The sequence below is a fragment of the Manduca sexta genome, chromosome 6, assembly GCF_014839805.1.
Source record: "Manduca sexta isolate Smith_Timp_Sample1 chromosome 6, JHU_Msex_v1.0, whole genome shotgun sequence".
Classification (NCBI taxonomy): Eukaryota; Metazoa; Arthropoda; class Insecta; order Lepidoptera; family Sphingidae; genus Manduca; species Manduca sexta.
Genome location: NC_051120.1, coordinates 10,574,687 through 10,599,115, shown reverse-complemented (window position 1 = coordinate 10,599,115; position 24,429 = coordinate 10,574,687). Strand labels below are relative to the sequence as shown.

The window sequence follows — 24,429 nt, the reverse complement described above, 5'->3', positions numbered from 1 at the left end:
TCGCCAAGTTTCCAGAGCTTTTTAAACTTTTAATGCAATCAGGTCGTAGATATAATGTGTCGAGTATAAGTTAGAAGTATTTTGAGGTAGCTTTCCATTGAAACTACGTCGAACTTATTTCACTGTAAACTTGGTTAGTTCATCAAAGCAGCTAACCTGTAAGTTTGGAATTAAGCTCTGGCGGTCACTAAAGTATAATAAGGAATCCATCGTTGAGTTATTCGACGTAGAGAATTAAAGCAGGTTTTCATTAATGGAATATTTAAGTACAGCCGTGTTTTGTCTGCAACATTTAACTTCTTGCTTTTGCTTGTTTGGTCACCAACCTGAAAATTCGGCTATGGTGGTACCACTCTTAAGATGCTATCCGTACGCTGTTGTATTGCGAGACATCAGATGCCCAAAGACCCAATCTTCGTGTGCTTATTTACTGGACCCATGCCCGGGAAAAACGCAACCACAATTTATTTGGCCTTTTGTTTAATCATGATAGTAGACGATGGTGATATCTACTATCATGACCCGTGACCGTGAAGGCTGCAAAGTCTTCGAAACGTCGGGAGAAAAATAAATTATAAAAAATAGTTTAATTTTAATGTTTAACATTCGCGTAAACATGAGAAGTCACAATTTTCAGTATTTATGATGTGACCACTGTCAGTTAGCGTACATTCTGATATAAAATGGGGTTAAAAATATACGAAAATAGCTGTAATGATGTCAATAGAATTTCCCAAAGCATAATTTATTCTTGGATCTATACTTAATATTCTTGCAGTAACTTGCTACGTTTGTGGCGCATTGCCAAATCAGGCAACTATGGAACCTATTTGGTATGCTAAGTTGACCATAAACGGCGCAAAAATATCTAAAAGTATCATCGTTCAACGTTGGTATTATGTGAATTTTATTGTACGTAAAAAATATGTTGTTACTGATTTTAAATGCTCAGCTAATTAATTCTAATTTTACATTATATTTTCGAGTATAAAACAAAAATAATGCAACATCAAATAAAATAGTCTGCATAAGATATCAACTATGTTTTTGTGATACAGTGGCGGCCCTTAACGACGCAAGGCCCCAGGCGAAAGCAAAAAAAAAACGCCGTGCCCCGAGCGGAGAAAAATTAGGTAGTTTGATCTATAAGATCGGACGGTTCTCCGGTTCGCCTCCCCATGAAGCCGCCTTTGTTGTAAGGTGTCAAAAGACTTTTATCATGCTATGCTATCCGATTGTGATTGTCTTTGACAAAAGAGGAACTAGCATGTATATCGCAAAAACTCAATACAGTAAAGAACTGAATTCTAGGAATGATGAAATGGATTAAATTCACTGATTAAAACTAATCAGGTCAGATAGAACGCAATAACTATGCTGTGAAAAATAAATTTAAAATCAGCTCATAATTTTCCTATGACCACAGCAATAACAAAGATCCTGAATGTTATTATGCAGAGATTATCACAATAAATGACCAGTGGCACAGTAATGCTACAGATAAATTCGTGGGTGTAGGTTAAAGTGCTCTTTGGGACGGAGCCAACTAGATTTTCGTACAAATTAACCTGTAATGTGGTGGGAGCAGTTGGCTTAACTCCGTAGATCATACTAATATAATGTACGTATCAGATGGTGTGATCAATAAAGTTATTGTGTAGAAATTTAACATTGACGGCACGAAAAGTTTAGTGATATCTCTATTATTTTGAGGGTATGCCGTTACTCGTCTGTAATATTGAGCAAATTGTTAACTATAAAAAATATATATAATCATAGTGCGCTGCTAGCAGTTTTGCTTATCGGGCAAGGTCGACCTTATGGATCTAATTTTGAGCAAAATTGACAGATTTACAGAGGTCCAATAAATGCTCCATCCCTAGTGAAGTAGTAGTGATCCACTAATTAGTTGTTCCATCAAAATAAAAACAAAAACAAAAAATAAGTTAAGTTTATCATGAAGACAGTTTGCGAAAAATATTGCAAATACTATTAATTAAGCAACACAATTTCAAGAGACTATCTGGTTCGCCTAAAGTACTTTTGATTCAGGCGCTCGTAATTAATACGTTTTGAAACAGAAAGCACTACGCGAGCGGAGTCCAAGTTCCCCGCTGCCGCCGCGATTGCAGCGCTCGCTACAATACTCACAATAGCTGCTGCTATTGTCGTCCTGGCTGTGCGCAAGTAAGTTACTACATAATTAGCGGTACCGAACATTACTAGATAATTAACAACTGTATCAAAGATACTAGATAATTAGATGTTTAATTAATTACAGGAAACCGAGTATATCATTACACTAACTGGATTCAAGTTCAGTTCGGAGTTGATAATTACTTGTACTGATTTTATCGACTTCATTATGATCTGACCTCATAAATGGTCCAAAGATAGCTTCAGTTGATTGTCTTTTCTCATTTTGTTTTGTTTGCACTTTTGTTCTTACCTTAAAAGTTCATTGAGTATTACATGTAACAAGCTTCTGATAAAAGCTCCACCCGCGTGAATTTATTATTGTATCTCCAAGAAAAAGTAGGTTAAGTTAATTTTGTGCTCGTAAACTATCTCTATACATATACATAATTCGATTTATAGCTTGAAGGAAAGACGAGAAATATTATTACCATCGACTGGCTCGGTGGCTTAGTTGCTTGGGCAGTACGACCGCCGGTCTAAGGTCTTATATTCGAATCCCAGGTCACGCAACGTGATAATAGGACTTTCTACTCAGTGTCAGCCCAGAATCTATAATTTGTCCCTAATAAGGCGATAGGCGATCAATCAGTCTGAATCACATGACAGAAAACGCATGGCATATCTGGGTGCCCTAGTTGCACTAACACCGGGAATAAAGACGTGTTGTGTATTGACATCTGTTGATGTATCAGGCGTAACGACAACTCGTCAGGCAGTAAGCGACCTTCGCAGAGCGTGGTCCAGGTAGACGCTCAAGGCAGGAGGTATCTCATAGCGTACCCAGCGCCTGCGGACAAGCTCGAGACCAAACCTGACATCCTCAATCCTAAGTCTGGTGAGTATGAAGATGGGGTGTTTTACTTTATAGATCGGGAAGTCTTGAAGCATTTAACGGTAGGCCTTGGTAGGAGCTATCTTCTAAAAATCAGGTAGAATTAAAAAATTTGGAGATAATAACTTATCCAAGAACTTTTAGGATAGGTTAAAAAAACGTAGTTAATAAGATTTAAGAAAACTAATTTGACAGAAGCGCTCTACATTATTAATTTTGACTATTTCGAGCTATAATTAAAAAATTTGGAGATAATAACTTATCCAAGAACTTTTAGGATAGGTTAAAAAAACGTAGGTAATAAAATTTAAGAAAACTAATTTGACAGAAGCGCTCTACATTATTAATGTTGACTATTTCGAGCTGTAGTATAGATAGTTAAAACAAATTTCAATAGTAACAAGGAACGCGAGAAAATGGCGTACTACAAGTTTGTTCTGGGTTTATTAAAGATTGGCAGCAAACAGAGGTTGAATATCACAAATAATATACTAGTCATAAAAATTACATGAGTGGATCCCTAACGTATTCACACAGAAGCAGAACCCCCGCGCGTGGTGCTGGAGTCGAGCGACAACAAGAGCTACACCATCAGGGAGCTGCCGGACGGACAGAAGACGCACAAGCCTCCCTCACCAGACGAACATATGGTAATGTCTTTAATTTCTTTATATACAGCGTGTACAGTGGAGAGAAAACAGAGAAGATTTTGATATAAAATTGGAAGACAAATTAAAGAATAATTAAAAATAATTAATTATGTCTCGATCTCGTATAGTCAATGGTATTATGAGCACAGAGGAGCAGTGATGGGGCTAGCGTATAATCAACCAAAAAAGCCCGTCTTCTATTGGGAGTTGGCTCCGCCGCCCCCGCGCAACCGAAGGACGCTCCCCGCGTCATCGGCAGCATAAGGCTTACCTTCCACGCCGCCGTCCATCCCGGGGGTCACCACAATGTGCGAAATATGCAAAACGAAAGTCAAACTGACCAATGATGAGTATGCTATATGAGTTCTGCCAGCAATTGTATATATCGACGCTGGAAAGCATAAACGCTGTAACCCTTGAAATATCGAAAATACGTTTTTTACACCGTTGGAATCAGGAAATTTTTCTGCGTCGAATGAATCCATGCTCGTTGCTCTAAGATGAAAAAAATTTTTGCACAGCGTAAAATTTTGGTGATTTTTTTACATATCTCAGACTTTATATTGCTGTAACCCACCGAAAAACTAGTGTTTTTTGTAGTAAAGGTACTTACACCATTTGATCGGTTGTAATCTAAAGTGTACCATGTTTACTACGTTAATACGGCACAATATTTTTAGACACACTCAGGTTACAACGTTTATACGGTATGTAAATAATATACACTCCAAATTTACAACGTTTACATGGTATGTGACATGAGGAGATTACTAATTTAAATCCTTTTACATCGTTTAAAAATACGATCCGTACCGTATCGATCGTTTGAAAATATTTGAATTACTGCGTTAATACAGTCGCGTGGCACCTTTTTGCAGCCGACGAAACGTCTTAGTCGCTTCGTGTCGTGCAGTGTTGTGTTTGCTGTAAGTTGGAGCTTTACGCCAATTGGGCGCTCTTTTAACGATAAGTTTTTAAATACATTCATATTTTTTTTATTGATTATACACTAATTAACCATTGTCCAATATTTCCTTTTATTATGATTTACTGTAATAGGTAAATTATAACCTAACTACTATCGTTATGTAAAATGTAGGAGCAATATTAATTTTAGTAATACAATTTTGAAGCATTTCTTGAGATTTTGAATATCTCTTAATTGACATCGACTAAAATTTTGTAATTTTGATAAGCAAAACCAGTAGATAAAATAAGTCTGTGAGTTATAATAAAAACGTCCTGAGATTTTTTTTTTCATTATAAGAATAAATGTTACAATTACTTAATTAAATAATATATTTAGTAATTTGATTTCAGATGTCGTTTGAACGTCGTATATGGCGAAAATATTTAATACTAGAGTGTAATTCCATCTCAAATAATGATGTTATGATAGATGAAACTGAAAATTATAATAATAAAAAAATAATGATTCTCAGTCAAAAAATCTATAAAGAAATAAACGGAAAATTGATAGAAATTCTTAATACTAGGTTTTGACATGAGAAATTAGCATTTTGTATGGGAAAAATACATACTGGATATTTTTACAATATAATTAATTAATCAAAGTATGTGCCATTGTTATCTATGCATTTTTACTATTTGTAGGGAGTTCATTGATCTCTTTACTAAAAAAAACATGGGGGCGAGAATCAATAAACTTTCTGGAGGCGGTTTGGAATGCCACATCGGAGTCGAATTTTTTTCCTTGTAAAAGTTATTGAATTTACTGAAAAAATGGTAATTGTTGGAGCAAGGTCCGGAGAGAGTGCGGCGGATGTCGCAGACATTTCAATTGCAACTTCTCTAGTTTAGTGGCTGTCGGTTGTGCAGTGTGTGGTCTAGCCTTGTCCTGAAGCAGCAGTGGCCTACAGCGATTGACCAGCCTCCTTTTGGCAACTAGTTTGCCCATCATGGTTTGCAGTTGCTGATAATAGATATCTGCCATAATCGTTTGGCCAGATTTTAGAAAGCGTTAGTGAACGACACCAGCACTAGTCCACCAAACACTCAAAACTAATCTTCTTTGAATCAATTTTCGCTTGGGGCAGGATTTGGATGGTTCTCTAGGATCCAGCCATTGTGAAGAACTTTTCATTACAGGTAATCATTCGATTACAAATCCTATAATGATAGTGTCGGTTGAGCAATGTAACGCAGCATTCGACGCGATTTTGCTGGTTTGATTCACTCAATCTATGAGGTACCTTTCAAGCTATTTTGCTTTCCTGATTTGCTTCAAAAGGATTAAAATACTTTTATCGCTCACACCTAACCCTACAGCTAACTCTAAAGTAGTTTGCGATGGATCCGCTTCCATAATAACTTTTAATTCCTCAGTATTCACTTTCGTTTCCAGCCGTCTACGGGGCTTATTCTGAAGGTCGAAATTTCCAGAAAGAAAACGTTGGAACCAAAAAGGTACCGTGTTTTCTTTTACGACACCAGCTCCATACTCATCGTCAATACCTTATAATAACAATAATGTTTCTGAAGAAACAAAAGATCCTCAACAATCGAACGTACTATGATAAGGAAATATTGACCAAAGCTAATTTTCTCTATAAAATTTAGTCGAAGAAAACAATTATTTTTACCTATTTATTTATTGTATTTGTTTCATTTATTTTATAAATTGCATTTATATTATTTGTTTTATTTAATTATTAATATTGCTTAAATAGCTTTTAAAGTTAGTTGTTATGATTCGATTATGATTTTTTTTTAAGAATTTCATTTTTAAGTTATTTCTTCGAAGATTCCAAAGCAAAAGAAGCTGATTCCGAGAACGCTGTTCAAAAGGAATAAAGATGTTCAGAAGATTAATGAGAAAAAAAAATCTATAATATAGTAGAGTTAAAAATCAATGAGAGGTTGAATCATAAAAGTAAAGGATTACTCATTTTTATATTTTTAGATTGTTTTTATTTTTTACCATTTAATGTAAGGGAGATTTCTACAAAGGAATATTCCTTTATATTAAATTAACTTTTATTACTCTACTGTATATACAGTAGAGTAATAAAAGTTAATTTAATATAATAATTTTGTAGTCAAAAAGAGAGTTCCTAATAAAAATATTAGTTTTTAACTTTTTAAAAGTCTTTTATTTCAACTTTATTGACGTTTAAGTATAGTCTGTTCCATTGCTTACAGCATTTTAAAATAGAGAGTATGCTAATTACAACGTTTATGCTTTCCCAAAAAACGTGACAAAATGAATCTTTCATACTTTGTCTAATATGGTTACAGCGTTTTCAAGGTCTCAAAAAAAAAGCTTCTATTTGCTGTAACCCATATTAAATCTTGTCCAGGGAACTTTAGATGAAATAGCTAATGACCATATTATAGCTGAGCACAAACTGCACAACTTTGCTAAAAACCGCAAACTTGTAAGTGTAACGGTTCACGAGTTATGATTTTTTTTCTAAAATTTCAAAAGTTTTTTGGCTCTGGTGTAAAGTTCATACTTTCAGGGTTACAGCGTTTATGCTTTCTAGCGTCGATATGTACACAATCTGTTTTTGGTGACGTCTTGGCTTCAATGTTTTGATCAGTTCTTTATTTTCGTTTTCGCGTGTTGTCCAGAATTTAATTTGTACTAATTATAACGTTGGGTACAGAAGAAAGAATTAAACAGTATAAGTTTTAGGCGGGACATCACTACGAAATTTTGGCTCCAAAAGTTTACCAATTTGTAATAAATCGTTGTCTTATTTGAAATGTCCGGGTGACAAGATGTTACGACGTCCTTAGATATGAATACAAAAATAACATTATTACAGAAAATATGCTAATATGCGCATTCAAAACGTGCAAATCACGATACGGAAAAATATTCTATTATATTGATACTTTGCTATTTACCAGTAGATTGAGTAACCATTGCATGAGCGCAACATTTTTGTATAACAATCTTCCCAATGTCCTATTATATGTTCTATAATATAATCTTAGAACTCTTTGGTACAGAATAATTGAAGAGACAACAAGTGATTTCGGTATTTCTAATTGCATCTTATCTCTTTTGGATACGTGAGATCAAAACCATTTAATTAATAATGTCAACAGGAAATATGATAGAAATATAATAATATCAGATCTGTATTATATACTGTTGTGCTGTTGGCCACGGGCCTCTTCTACTACTGAGCAGGATAAGCTTTTAGTTCACCACGCTGGCCTGGTACGGATTGGTAGACTTCACACACCCTCGAAATTCTTATAGAGAACTTCTCAGCGTATGCAGGTTTCGTCACGATGTTTTCCTTCACCGTCAAAGCAAGCGATAATTCACGAAGAATACATATATATTTTTTTAGAAAAGTCAGAGGTGTGTGCAATTGTGATGTGAACCTGCAGACATTCGTCTCGGCAGTCCGTTCCACAATCAACTAGGCTATCGCTGCTATAGGAAATATGATGTTATAATATATTTCGCTCCACAATACTAAGCGAATAAAATTTCGTTTAACAAGGGCGCTTCGTAATATCCTTTAATTTATTCGTTACAGATGCCGCAGAGATAACAAAAGGATATAGAAACGACCGTCTTGTAAATATTATCGCAAATAGTATTGTAAACCCGTGGAATGCCAACAAAATAATTGTACGTGCAAATTGATGTAATCGGGTTGCTGGTTGGTGGGATTTTGAGTTTGTTGTAAAATTAATGACATTAAATAATAGTTTCTGATGCTCTTGGATTGGCTTTTATAATAAAATAAATTTATAGATTTTTTTACTTTTTATTAATACTTCATGAAAACTTTATGTATTTCGACGGTAGATATTTTTTACCAAACTCGGCATTCCACTAAACAACAACTGTGACCCACTAAATAATGTATAGACGAATCTTCCATATCAATTTTTAATATTTCTAGATATTAAGACGTTCCTCTGTTTTCCCATTAAAATGCATTTATTATGAATATTTTCTTCTTAATTTATATTTTTCTACTTTATTATAGTTTGGTCGATGATTTTTGGATAAAATGTAAATAATATATTAGGGGACTTTTTTGCCAGGTGTGTCTTCGTATAGGAGAGTACCTACGATAGGTAGGTACCATTGTTTTGTCTATTTGTCAAGTAATAATCTAAGCATTGACTGTTATATAATTCGAATGAAATTACGGACATAATGCAGTAGGTTAATGCTACTGACTGGCTTAACTACATTGGTGGCGTAGTTGTATTGCGTGCGCGTAACAATACTAAGCGTAGGTTCCGCATTCGAAACCGGGTCGGGAAAATTGAATTTTAGTGCTCAGTGACAAAATAAAATTACAATATGATGAAGATGATAAGCGATACGACCGCCCATAAATAGTAGAAACACTATCCAACACCTTGAATTACAAAGTATTGTTTAGCATTCAACCGCGCTCGCCATTCCGAGACATGAGATTTTAAGTCTCATTATGTCCAGTAGTTACACTGGCTATGATGTTCTTCAAACCGGAACACAACAGTGACTACACACTGCTTAACGGCAGAAATAGACATTGTGGTTGTACCTACCCAGGCGGACTCTCACATATGAAAGACCTACCATCAGTAAATGCTTCGGTTTATACCATAAAGATTGGCAATCTAAAGAAAATTACGTTACTCAATAAAACAAATACCTAACATAATTGAACTATATATCTAAACTATTTCAACACGAACGTTTAAGCTAATGTGCACACAATTCGTTAACGAACGTCGTGGCGAGCGCACGCTTCTTTAGCGGTTAGTTGGCAACAAAAAAAGTTTAATACCCTACAGTTTGTGGCATCAGTGAGGTGCCCGCAGAGGGGGTTTACATGGAGGCATTGGAGGATGACTTTCGAATTTATGATTCGAGCGATAATGATAGTGCTTCCGGGGAGGTAACAATTAACGGGAATGAGCAGATACAGACCAGTGAGAGGTGTGATGAAGACCACGATGAAAGACGCGAAAAGAGATTACGTCAAGATAGTGATGAAGTTGGAGAAAATGAATTCACGGAGGTGAGACGAAGGAGTAAGCGAATTGCAAGAAGATTTTCCAAAGAATCCTCTCCCCAGGAAGGGTCACTGATGTCTTACAAACTCCTTTTGCAGAAAAATATGTGATAAGTATGACTTCTAAGGAGATATTGCCGAAACAATTCCGAATGGCGAAACTTCTTCAAGCTGAGAACTTTCAGAATATTGTTAAAATTGCCTACAAAGGACCATATCGAGTATTCATACATTTTGGAGACAAGTTAAATGCTGAAAAAATGTTGAACCATGAGAAATTTACGACAATGGGTTACAAATGCCACATGACTAATGAGGTAACCATTTCATATGGTATAGTGCGGAACGTGGACTTAGATTTTGATGAAAAAGAAGCTATGGAAATTTTAAAATGTGAACAAGAAATTGTTTCTTTTAAAAGATTGAAACGTTTATCTGGAGAAGGCAAATGGGTAGACTGCGAGACAGTACGACTGGGTATAAAGGTTCTACTTTACCCCGTATGTCTTCGGATACGGGTGTCGGTTTAAAGTGGAACCGTACACATTTCCAGTAAGCCAGTGTTCTGGCTGTTGGAAATTCGGTCACCTAATACGAGCTTGCCCGGAGAATAAAATCTTATGCCCCAAATGTGGAGAAAAACATAAGAATTGTGATACTAATACCTTTAAATGTATTAACTGTAAAGGTCCATATATGGCTCTGTTTAAGGGATGCCCAATGTTCGTAAAGGAAAAAGAGATAAGGAGTATAATGAGTAGCAAAAACTGCACATATCAAAAAGCGCTAGTAATATATCTGGAGGAGAAGAAGACAACTGACACGGAAACGGAAGAACTAGAACAAAATAGGAAGTACAATCACGTAGTTACTCAAAATCAAACGTACAAAAATGTACTTATCACAAATGCGATTGTGCACGCTGAAGAGATGGAAACATCAAATGATTCTGAAAAAATCGACAAAGTTGGGAAAGAGGATACATCGCATAGATCCCAAAGTGAGATAAACGAGAAAAAGAAACGAAAACCTAAGATAACAAAAGAAAAAGAAGCCGGCAAGAAATTAGTAGAAGTTTCAGAATCGGAAATAGAAATTCCAGAATATACACAAAATGATAATCAGGGATATTACAGCAAATTGAAGGAGACGTCTGATTACAATTTTACAACAAACATTTTACCGAAATTAATACAGAAAGTGGAGGCCATTTTGAAATCAGACAAAGGTTTTATAGAAAAGTTTAGTAGTGTGTGTAGTGTGATTTTTGAAGAGTGTGTACGATGTTTAGTTATATATTTCAAAAAAGAAAGTTTGTTAAGCAGAATTGTCACGTTCATGAGTAACAATGGATAACGTCCAAAAACAGTGTTGTTTGACAATAATGCAGTGGAATGCACAGAGCTTGAGATCCAAATTATTAGAGTTTGAGCTTTATCTTTTACAAGATAAGGTGCATATTGCCTTGATTTCAGAGACATGGTTACACACAGAATTACAGTTGCGGATTAGTGGGTACAACATATTTCGAAAAGACCGAAATGATGGATATGGCGGAATAGCTATAGTGATACACAATTCCATCAAAGCTAAGGTATGTAATGTCATTCACCCCGAATCAGGGTATAGAAATATTAGGTATTGAATTAATGAACTGTGGTTGTCTAAAAAATATAATTTTGGTGTATTGCCCCCCTACGGTACGGACTGTTCAATCAGATTGGGATTCGATATTCTCCTTATTTCGACACAGTTGTTTAGTTGCTGGCGATTTCAATGCACATCATACTACATGGTCCTCCAATAATAACTCGCGTGGTAGGCAAATATATGATGCGGCGATAGAATTCAACTATGTTTCTCTCAATAATAACCAATCTACAAGAATTAAATGGATCAACAATAACTGTCAGAGCTCCTCCCCAGATATTTCTTTTGCTGCAGCAAATATAGCAATTAATTTTGATTGGAGCGTGACAAGTGAAAATTTAGGCAGTGACCATATCTTTATTAAAATGAAATTGAACTATCAGGACGTTTTAAAATTTTCCAGAAAACGAAATATAAAGTTAGCGAATTGGAAAAAATACTCTTCTTATATTAATGATAATATTATCTATCCTACTAAAGAGACTTGTGTACAAAAATTATATGAAACATTAATTAATCTTATACAATCCGCAGCTGACAAGAGTATCCCTATGACTAAAATATGTAACAATCCTGCGAGTAACTTCAAACCAAAACCTTACTGGAACCCTTCCTTATCGAAATTAGTGGCCGAGCGACGCCTCGCTTTAGCGAGTTTTAGAAAAAATCCTATCCCTAATAATTTAAAAATACTTGAAGAAAAAATCAAAACCTCTAAAATAGCCATAAATCGGGCTAAGTTATTAGGTTGGCAAAAAATGTGCAACAGTGTTAACGAGTCTGTATCAGCCGCCAACATGTGGAGGCGTTTACGTTGGATGAAAGGTTATAGATCTCAAAAAGTCGTAATAGATAAAGTGGATAAAGAAATTTTATTATGTAGTCTTGCACCAGATTTTGTCGTACCATGTAAGCCGACCTTTAGATCGAGGAATGAGAGGGTAGAAGCGAATTTTTCTTTAAGCGAAATGTGTCACTGCATTAAGAAACACGATACGGCGCCAGGTAAGGATGAAATTACTTATTCAATGATTTACAATTTGCCTATTAATGGAAAATACTATTTATTGTATCTATATAATAGAATTATACAGACTGGGGTTGTACCAAATCAGTGGCGAGACATCACTATTGTTCCTATTCCAAAGTATGGTGGCACTGATAGTCAGCCCGTTAAATTGAGACCTATATCATTAATATGTTGTCTGTGTAAAGTATTTAATTCTATGATCGCGAGACGTGTTGAATGGTTTATTGAAAAGAATGACGTGCTATCGCCGTTTACAACCGGTTTTCGCCGTGGACAGTCGTGCATTGATTGTTTAGTTCGCTTAGTGACTCAAATTCAATTAGGTTTTACAAACAATATACCCACAATTGCATGTTTCCTTGATATTGATAATGCTTATAATAATGTTCTAGTGGAGAAAACAACCACCATATTAGACAGTCTTGGTATTGGAAAATTAATATGCGAATACCTCTGGAACTTTCTGAGCTATCGGTGTTTAGAAATAAAAGATGATAAAAAGGTATACCAGTAAAGGATTAGCACAAGGCGACCCGTTATCGCCTCTTTTATTTAACATAACCACTTCTTCGATTTGTAGGGAAATAAAGGCTGTACATATTTGTCAATATGCTGACGACTTTGTTCTTTATAGTAGTAGTAAAAATATATCAACGAGTATAGACAAAATCCAAAACGCTTTAACAATATTAGTAGATATACTTCTCTCCTTAGGACTGCAATTATCAACTTCAAAATCAAAGTTTTGTATTTTTAGTAGAGGACAAATAAAACAACAGTTGCAAATAGAAGTTAATCAATGCCAAATTCAATCTGTTCAGTCGTATAAATACTTAGGTGTATGGCTTGATAGTTCCTTACGGTGGAGAAAACATATAAATATAACGGTTGATAAAGCACAAAGATTTATTAATTTGTTAAAGGTTATGTCGGGTACTTCATGGGGAATTCATCCTGTTCATCTACGTAGAATATATATATCATTAGTAAGAAGTAGGTTAGATTATGCTTCTTTTTTATTTGATAATAGTGCGAAAGTTCATTGTAATAAATTGGATAGGGTTCAGAATCAGGCAATGCGCATAGTTGGAGGGTTTATAAGAAGTACACCCATTCATGTGATGGAAAGCGAGCTCTGTGTACCGCCACTGCATATTAGAAGGAAATACTTAGGTTTAAAGTACTGTTTAAAGGCTAGATCCTGGAAGGACAACGTTACGGTCAATCTTTTAACGCATTTGTATTCTTTTAGACACAACAGTTTTTGGAACAATAGAAAGAAGCCCTTATTGGCGACGACTATTGCGGAAGTTTATTTAGATGATATACATTCTTCTTCTCCTTTAACTATGTTTTCAATGGAAACGTGGGCTACTAATATTGTTTCTAATGATACAATAGTATTCAAGATGGACTGTTTAAAAGAGCCTAAAAAATTACAGGAACTTAATTTGTTAAAAAGTAATGTAATAGAAGAACTCAATAACAAATATTTAGGATGGCGGGTCATTTATACAGATGGTGCCAAAAGCAATAATGGTCGAGGAGCTGCCTTCTATGATCCAACTGTAAAACAATGTGACCAAACTTATCTAAATTGTTTTAAAATTAATTCTAGTATCAGTATAATGTCGTTGGAACTTATTGCTATATCTGAAGCACTTCGGTACTGCAGCAGTCTTGGTCAAAGGAACACAGTAATTTGCTCCGACAGTAGAAGCGCGTTGCAGCATATTGCTCGATGCGCCTCTGGTATCAGAGGTGTATCGATAGCATACACAGTACTTTCCCCAACTTTTTTGATTTTTACCTCGGAAAGGCGGAGTCATCAGATTGCAATGGGTCCCAGCGCATATTGGATTAAAAGGTAATGAGGAAGCTGATAAGCTGGCTAAAAAAGGTATATTAGAGGGAAGAGAATTTGACATTTTACCCGATTATTCAGAATTACTACCAAAATATAAAGTAAATTGTTACCAGCTTTGGAAAGAATATTTTAATATTAGATCATTGGAAAAGGGTATCTGGTATAAGTCCATTCAATGTGAGCCTCCTCATATACCGTGGTTTAGTAATATAATGCTGTCTAGAAAGCTGGTTGTATTAGCACACAGGTTGAGATCAGGACACATGCCCCTAAACAAGTTTTTATATATGATGCGAAAAAGTGAAACACCGAATTGTTTAACCTGCGGGACTGTTGAAGATGTACATCATATAATGGTCGAATGTGTTCGCTTCCAACATGAGAGACAAAAGCTTATGGAAACATATGGTTTAAAAAGATATGACATAGGCAGTTATCACAAAATTTTAGTTGATCCATCATCGAAGGCAGCGGTGGATTTGTTTAAATTTGTAGCCTTATATTAGTTAATACAATAATAATAATACTATATAACTACTACAATATGCTGATTTTGTTATGTTAATTCTTAATGTAATGCATGTCTGTATTAGACTAAGAATATATTATGGGACTGATATGTACACAACTAGTATAAAAGTCCCTTAAATAAATAAAAAAAAAAAAAAAAAAAAAAAAAGCTAATGTGTTTGTCGATTGGTTTGTTTACGTTTTATGCAAATCTCATTGGCCCCGACTATGCGCGTGAGACTTTTAAAGTTAAGCTGTTTGTTGTGTAAATCTCTATGGTTTTATAACATCTTGTAAAATAACGTTAACTATAAGTTAAAGTTACGTGATTGCTGTATGAATGTTGAATTATTAAATAAAATTATGATTTTTTTACTGTGTTATTTATTTGTCACATTTTGTTTGTGGCTCCACTTTTAACTACAAATAATATAATACTTTTTAAAGTAACATATATAAGTGAACTTATAGTAAAAGATTACTTTTAAAACCGCTGAAAGTTCGAAAAGGCCATTGTTTACGTTACACTCTCATATATTTTCAACTTCTAAGGGCTATATTTTTACTAGCTTTAGCCTGCGACTCTTCCCGCGTGGAGAAATTTTTCCGAGATATTTTCCCGAAATAAAATTAGCAGGATTAATATAGCTTTCTATTAATGAAAAAATAATCAAAATCGGTTTAGTAGTTACTGAGATAAGCGCGATCTAACAAACTCATCAGCTGTATTATATTAGTATAGATTAGTTTTTGCTCGTGGCTTCACTCGCATAGAATTCTTAATTATAATTGTCAAATGTTGCTGTTAATCACTAATACATTTAATTTTCAAATACTCTAACGTATTAAGTATTTAAAACAATCAAGAAACAAATAATAGTCTAACAGAAGGGTATAACTGTGACCTAATCCAGAAATCCTGTGTTCCAAATCTAGGTCAGTCTTCGCTTCTGTGGGTTCTAATGATTTTACCGGGGGTGGATCTGTCAGAGAGGGATGACGTCAGGTTTACCTGAATAGTGGTATTATATTTTTTTTTATATACATAGTACATATTGTTGACCAATCCACACTGGACTGCAAAGGACCCCGCTGCACCTGATGGTAAATGGAGTGGGGTCCAACAGAATGTCGACTGACGATATGATTACCCCTCGACAGTCGATACAATTATGCCGGCCTGCTGGTACCGGATACACAGACTGGTCCCGGAACGAGACACACTTACGTGGGTCACTATGGCGGGTTTTTACATCTTGTGTACGGTAGTCGCTTTTCGGGCGGATATAAAATATATCCTACCACCGGCAAACATTACCAATCCACATTGGACTAACATTCAAGAAGTCCATATACAGACGAGTTTCTTACCTTAGTCGTAAATCCCGCTTTCGTACACTATAAGGGACACATCCAATTATAATTAACAATTAAGACGTGAAACAGTAAATACCTAAACTAGCATTAAATAAAACTGAACATTTGCATGAACGCGCAAGTCTCTGGAACTGTTGCTCTAATTCTAGAAATTCTTTTACTAATACCATCCTTGAATTTTACTTTTAATTCTAGGAAAAGATTATCATTTGGCGTCGCGTGCAAGAACTTCTATTCTATATGTCGGAGAGGCCACATCCGGAGAATTGTCATCCGACATATTGGGCGTATAAAATGGGTAGTCGAGCAAATGAGACTACTAACAAATTACACCAAACGATTTAATATTCACTATGTACACGAAACGTGAGGAACAGTTCCTAGCTTTGAAGAGGACTTGTCTCTTAGACGATCAAATGAAAAGTGATCACTCGGTCAGACACCTCTCCACCAGCTAGGCTCCGTTGTAGCATGAAGTTAGTGACAAGATGGCGACGGTGCCGCCATCTACCCGCACTCATGCTTCGTTTCGTTACTAATGTCCGTCTCCGACATATATTAAATATGAAATAATGTTCAGTTGAAGTTAAGCAAAAACTAGTATTCTTAAATAAAACCTAGTCATATACAACATAGAAATACCATTTAGAACACAAGGGTTTCCAATTCCTTGCGACAAAAAACTATTATTATGGTAAATAAAACCTATTCATCAAAATAAGTACCACATAGAGATACCATTTAGAACATAAGGGTTTCCAATTCCTTCAACCTATGTCCCTTTGTATCTTTACAATAGAAAATATGACCATTCTATCTATTGATAAGATGACGATAAACCTAATAGGATAATTCAGCAATCTTAGATCTCGTAAAGGTTTTACCTTATAAGTTATTTAGATATCTTTATTCGAATATTTTAATGAATTTACAGCTAGTACAGTTATTAACTTGTGTGTATCCGGATTCAGATATAGAAATAACTAGCTGACCCGACAGACGTTGTCCCGTCTTAACTATGAATTTGCAGCGCGCATTCTGTCAATCGCTGACAGTTATTTTAAACAATTGACAGTTATATAAAATTAATATTTTCGTAAAGTTTTCTTAAATTTTCCGCGCAATTTTTTGAATTTTTTCTTTTATAAGAACCTTCGCCTGACAATAACAAACACAACAAAAAAAAATAGTGAAATCGGTCCAGCCGGGATTCATTTTTATGTACTTAGCTTACTGTAATGCAGTTGCGCAGTGCATCAAGATTTTGCTAATTACTAATTTGTTTGTTTTTAATATTTAATACGTAGTAGGACATTTCAAAATCGAATGTATTTGTTATTTATCTTATGATGATAAAGAGGACCAAAGAGTTTTAAGATTATATAGACCGGACATTGAGAATATTGTCACATTATAAAAGTTTTGTGCTCATGCGACGGTTAATCAATCTGCGTGAAATAGCAAAACATCAATGTAAAATACTTATTATTTTTTTCCATATCATGATTTGCACATTTTTGATGCGCATATTGGCATATTTATATCTAAAGGCGCTGATATCTTGTCGCACGAACATTCCAAATAAGTCGACTTATTAATAATTGGTAATAACTTTTGGAGCACAAATTTAGTTCCAATGTCCGGTCTTTAACTAACTACACTGTTTAATGTCTTTGTAAAAGGCAAACATATCGACATATGGGCCTCAAATTCCAACTTTGTAGAGGAAAAAGTTATTGCCATATGGACCACAAATTCCAATCTGGAAACTCATCTATTTTTTAAACGTACACGTATTGTAAAACCTATGAATTAAGTCCAGCATCCCAGAATACCGTCAGTTACCAGTACGCTACCATTACCCCAATAAGGATGTAAAAAACATAAATATTCCAAAACACTTTTCCAAAAATAGCAAACGGTACAGGTAAAAGGCCGGTTTATTTAGATTAAGATTTTGTCTAAATGAAAATCTAACCCCTTAATGGATATTTTAAAGAGGTCCATTTATCTGGAGGGTCGCGAACTCCGCACTCCGCGCCGGTTAAATAGCAAGCTTTGTTTTAATATTGCTATTGGTTGTTTACGACGCGTGTAGTTGGAATTAAATTCATAAAATACCTCAAATTAAACATTTTCGATAACCTTACAACGTAATTTTTAAAGCTACAGTGTATTTTAAGTTTTAAATCCTTCAAGGCAAGACATTTTATTAATTAGCAGATCCTCACTGTAGATGTTGAGTTGAATTGGTTCGTACGACAGGGATATTGTTTCAGAGAACGTGAAATGTCAGCTATTGGCTATATAGGTATGTAGTACACGGTAACTGTGCCTGGGGCGTCGTGTGATGGTTCGCCCACTACCCTGCAACATGGTTGAGGAAGGCAGTGGCTGGCACATGCGTCATGCTCGTAGGTGTTATTCCTGTGAACTGGTTTACTTTTTTCGTATGCTACATACAGGGTCATTTTGACATTGCGTTACTAAATGAAACCACATCCTCGTCTTCATCTTTGCTGACATTGTGCCAAAATCATCCATTAATAACGAATATTTTCATCAAAAATCCTGGTTTTAGATTTCTGATTTTTTTATCATTTAATAGTTTAATGCGAATATGGCATACGCGTGGGTTTATTTCTGACTGCAAGTATAATGTTGTCACTGCAACGAATTCTCTTAGAGTAGTAGTTGTGACTTTAGGGCGCGTAAAATTAAAATCACTTTTTATTAATATTTATAGTGTTCGAAACTTACACATCTTTATTTTACATCTAGGGTTCAAGTAACTTATTGTAAAGTGTTATTTCCAAGTAGATAAGTATGTGGTTTCATTTAGTAATGCGATGTAATAATAACCCTGTATAACTAATACTTAGTATATTGGTGAAATAGGTCATACTATTTCATGATTCCTGGAAGAGGTGAGCTCTATTCAAATATGGTATGGTTATATGGTAAGTAATACTGTTGGAGGTCCAAATACCTACCTCCCACATTTTCAATAATTTATTTATTAATCTTGAGACAAAGACAGTTACACAAATGTATTAATTAAATACAATACATGTTATAACATAAAAGTATGTGTAACTCAAAATGTTCTCCTCAAATTAGTTTTAGATAAAAGTTGATTGATAACTGATGAAAATGCAGACGGTATCCAAAGAAACATAAAAATCTAATAATATTATGTTATTACGATTGTAGTATAGTTGAAATTAACAATTGTGTTGCCGATTTGAGCCTAATGTCGTCCTTTATTCAGTATTCCTTTGATAAACCATTTAAAATTATATGAGTTATCTATAGAAATATTACTATATTCCTTTTATATTGAAAACTTCGTGATAATATAAATAACAAAGAAAATTCTGCAGGTAACAGAGCCAAACAACCACTTGACTAGTCTTTAATGTCTACTATTCCTGCAGTGTTTACGTCGCATTATCTATTCTAAAGAAAATGCTTTAATAACCTAAGTGGGTACTACGAAAATAAATTTGAAATACGGACTTCGAGCCACTTTACTCGATTAAGTGTACTTAAATCGCGGATTCTGCTGGCTGTCGATACCAGTTGTCTTTGTTTTAATTTTGATTACCAAAAACATTGTGTTCGGGTAAGAACGGACTTCAGGGTAAGATCGTCGATTAAATTTCTGCTCAATCGTAACAAAAAATATTTCAGTGAAAAATGTAGTTTATCTAAATATATACATATAACTCAAAGGTGACTTACATAGTGATCTATCAACGCACAACCCAAATCACTGGACGGATCGGGTTGAAATTTGGCATGCAGGTACATGTTATGACGTAGGCATCCGTTAAGAAAGGATTTTGATAAATTCCACCCCTAAGGGGATAAAATAGGGGATGAAAGTTTGTATAAATCTTTTTAGATTTCGAACTGATTGAACTGAAATTAAAGATTAGAGCTACTATGATGAAGACGTTTGCTTAAATAGGATTTTGATAAATTCAACCTCCATGGGGATAAAATTTGTTTGAACCTATCAGTACCGGGAAAATATGTAGCAAGACTTTTATCATACAGTGGACTTTTATCCCAGAAAGTTACTTCACACGGGCGAAGCCTCGAGCAAAAGCAAGTCATAATATATTTCAGGTTTAAACCCAAGGCACACATACATTTTGTGTGTATTATTTATGTGTGTGTCAAATATCATTGACTTTGACGGTGAAGGAAAACATCATAAGAAAACCTACATACCTATGAATTCTCTGAGAATGTATAAGGTAGTACCTATGTGAAGTCTGCCAACGCGCACTAGACCAGCGTGATACACTTAGGCCGAAATTCTCTCAGTAGTAGAGGAGGCCCGTGCAGCAGTAAGACAGTATAAAGTACAGGGTACGTAGCCATGACGAGGTTCTTTCCCAGGATAAAAAGTAGGCTATAAAAAGTAACGTAGCTTACTATTAGTGACAAATTTTCAAAATCGGTTTAGCAGTTCTTGAGATTTCAGACTGTGTTCTCTGTGTTTATTTTTTTGGTATCAAACCAAGCAGTCTTCACCGGGGGAAATTATGCGAAGGGGATACTGGAATCACCCTGGCGACTGCAGGATTCTCGAGGATAGTTGGGAAGGAAGTGTGGAGGAAGGAAAAGGAAGCCTCTTAATATGGGAGGAGAAGGCCAAGAAATGCTCGCAAGCCCTTATAGGCCGCAATGTGAATTGGCAACCATGAGGTATACACGCTTAACTATGTACCTAGGGCCGCGACAAATGTTCCATACGCACGCACGTATACCTAGGACCGCGACATATTATGTTCTCCCGTGCATGGGCGTGCATTTGGTGTGGAGACTGAACACACAAGAATTACCTTTGGGTTTTTTTTTACTTTCATAAGTTAGTACTTATAAAAGTAACACCTAATAGTAGTACCCTAAATGTATAGTTTTATTGACGTGCACCTACTATGTTCTATCTCTGCACCACCTCAGGTTGACTGGTAGAGAATGACTCTGGCGTTAAGACCGCCTTTAGATGTTTTGTATGAAGTGCAATAAATAAATTTCTGTGTTAGATTATTATTGTCGGATTTAGATGTAATTTTTAGTCAATATACCCACGATCTCGACATCCTAAAACATTATAATCATCAATCAACACATTTTACCTCCAATATAATATACGTACCTTTATTAATAAGGATACCTATCGAAAATAAGGTTTTGAAAAAAGTTTAATAAAGTTCGGACGGCGAAATTTTTATCTGCCTAAAAATTTTTGCGCAGCAATGTCTTTTTTAATAAATGTCGATGGAAATTGTTATTATATTAAAACTGAAAGTTAAAATTTTTGATTTTAAATTATAATTGTGCGACATACTGTATATTCCAATGTATCTATGTAATTCTCTTCTATATTTTTTACATGAAATAGTTTGTAAATTATTCACAACTGAAACTGACAGAAGAATTTATCCTGACCTGCAAACTTACCTACCCTAGCTGATGGTATAGTCTAGTACGAATCTTGAACGGTCGCCAAGCCCTTGAAGATCAGACAGACGGAGTTAAATGATTGTATAATGCAGCGGTCGACAACCTTTTGGTAGACAAGGTGGCAAAATTAACTAAAGGCGGACCACACGTATAACATTAAACCTAGAAACCCTGCTTTAGATACGCTTATTCTTAATTTAATATATTTATTTTGATGTTTAAGCCTTATTACAAAACAATCACGGACAACAAACAGAACGGGCTGCGCGTTGCCGACCGCTGTTATAATATATAAATGTTGCATACGATGTTGTTTTTATAGATGATTCCACCGATATCATTGTGAAACTAGAATTAAAAAAACTAGACAAGCGTTTTAAATGATGGATAAGCAATTAATTATATTTGTTCCGCCTTTTAATACGTTCTTAGGATTTATATGGATATCTTTATTCTATACCAATAATATAAAAAGGAAATGTTTGACAGTATGTTTGCAAGTTAGAAAGTTGCTCTACTTAATCGATTTAAATAGGAAGGTACATTACTCTTTAGTTCTATAGACTAATAGCAGAAAAACTTTATCACCCAACGGAGCTACGGACAAAATCTAGTGTCATACAAAATAGGATGATTTTAACCCTAAACCCAAAAATGCCTGCCTGATCCACAACACAAACTTTTCCATAGCCATCCATCAATACTTCAATTCACCAACATTCGAGCAACAAAAACGATATGAAACTCGTTACAAAGTTGCTTTCTCGTATGTGAAAGAGTTGGCTGCTAAATAATTCAACGGCAAACACCTCTGCCCACCTTCGGATCGATTGGTTCATTTAAAACGGCTCATTTGCCTAACCAGCGGTTCTAGAAGTTTCTTAAGCATCCCTACGCCTTTATCTAGTTGTAAAATGCAATTTTTATTGACCGCCTCGGTGGCATAGTTGTAATTCGTTTGCAGTATGAATACGACAATCGTGCTGAGGGCCAGCGTTCGAATCTCGGGTCAGGCCAAAAATGATAAAGTGGGTTTTTTCCCATCTTATAAATTACTCAGTCGCAGCTAAGAGTCAGAAAGTTAGCGGTTACCCCCAACCTTGGAAAGCACGTAAAGTCATTGGACCTAGGCCTGATCTCTCTCTGGTCATGGATTGGACTATGAGAGTGAAGGAACAGACTACTTGTGCACTATAATATTTCCTACGTACCGTGCTGATCTCCTTAGAGATTAGCCGCCATAGCCCAAATTCGGGCAGAAGAGATTCATTCAAATTACAATTGTTTCCACTGACGTAGTTTTAGTTCCAATTCAACATAGGACAGTGCAACATATTGTTTCATGTATAATTTGACATTGCCCTTACAACCAAACGTTCGCCTGACTTCCTGTCCTGAGCTGTCCGTAGAATCTAGAGGTCAAACCATCTTAAACCAATGTTGCAAACAAGGAAAATAAACCTGGACTCATACAACCTCACATACAGCCATTGGTCTTCACGTCAGACCAAGGAAGCGAATTTATTTAAGGGTTTGATCAGAGTATTTTTTTTATTTTTAACCTCATTTAATTATCACGCCCTTACAGGAATAGACATAGGTGTAATACCCTCGACTCCTGTTAGTTCCGGAAAAAGAAGTCATCTTGTTGATATTCATTGAGCGATTTTTAGACTCCGAACAGAAATCCTCGAGGTGATACTAAGAAAAATCCAATATAACTTTACAATACTTTGATATCAGACTAGCACTACTTGAAGTCGAAGGCATTAGCCCGAAAGTTTGAGACCCGTAGCCGAAACTTTCCAAAGCCTCCACAGTAATTAGATCGCGATCGCTTCAGAACTTGTGAGCGATGGGTGAGTTTTATTTAATTATCTTTTTTTAATTTATCTGTTTACTATAACAATGTGATTTGTCACTGTCAACTGTGAAGAAAATATTTACAGAAATTGTTAATAATTTTAAAAAAATAAGAAAATATTTACAGAAGTTGTTTAGAATTTGAAAAAATATACAAAATTTTACGTACCTATTCGTTTTGCTGTAAATCTACTTTCAAAACTATTTTTATATAATTTATTATGTTTACACGAGTGTTAGATATTGAAATAAAACTGTGTTTATATAAAAAAATCGCGATTAAATGAAAAAAAATAGCTTTATTTAAATAGTATTCTACTATGTTTTGTCTTCATTTCCCACGAATTATTTTGAGTTAGGTTCTTTTAGTTCTATGAGTTCAGTATTTTGCAACTATCATGAAAATGATTTGCGTCAAGTCTACCTTGCAGATGGAAAAAGAAGACCACCACGTGCTGGAATATACTAGTCTGGGTAAATATTTATTTATTAATTACACGTTATAATTCTTTAGATGTAAGAAAATTTTCCGAAGTGTTTTTTTTAGATTTATAGGATATAGGCAAAAAGAAATTGATATGCGGACGTAAGAATTTAGGTTAGTATTCTTAAAGGTAACTACATTAACCCTAAGAGCGAGGCCACGCGATGCGTTCACGGTGCGGTGCGACGCGGCGTCGGAGCGGTGCTGCTGCGTCATCCTACATATAAATCACCGTACCATGTCACATGACGCGTTAGAACGTAAGCGCGCCGGACTTGCCACCTGAGAGACGAGACGGAGGGATAACACGCTGCGGCTCCAGAGTGACAACGTGCTGCCACCGCAGTATTTTTTCTTTCGCTCTATTGCCGTGAACAGACTCAAGTGACCCTACTCACTTGAGCTATTGACGTTACGGCGCTGCGCCGCACCGGAGTAAATAGTGTTGCATAGCGGTGCGGTACTACTCGTGTGCATCCTATAC

The 24,429-nt window shown here is 35.3% G+C and overlaps 1 protein-coding gene across 2 annotated transcripts in view; it reads left to right on the top strand.

The window, feature by feature from the left end:
* LOC115451756 (hemicentin-2) overlaps nucleotides 1-9,573 on the top strand; it is a 165,480-nt gene extending 155,907 nt beyond the window's left edge. For both annotated transcript variants that reach the window (XM_037446238.1, XM_037446232.1), the window contains exons 16-19: nucleotides 2,082-2,187; nucleotides 2,892-3,034; nucleotides 3,569-3,681; nucleotides 8,202-9,573. In XM_037446238.1, the coding sequence (XP_037302135.1) occupies nucleotides 2,082-2,187; nucleotides 2,892-3,034; nucleotides 3,569-3,681; nucleotides 8,202-8,216 (377 nt within the window). In that variant the 3' untranslated portion in view covers nucleotides 8,217-9,573. The remainder of the gene's footprint in view (nucleotides 1-2,081; nucleotides 2,188-2,891; nucleotides 3,035-3,568; nucleotides 3,682-8,201) is intronic.
* Nucleotides 9,574-24,429: the final 14,856 nt, after the last annotated feature.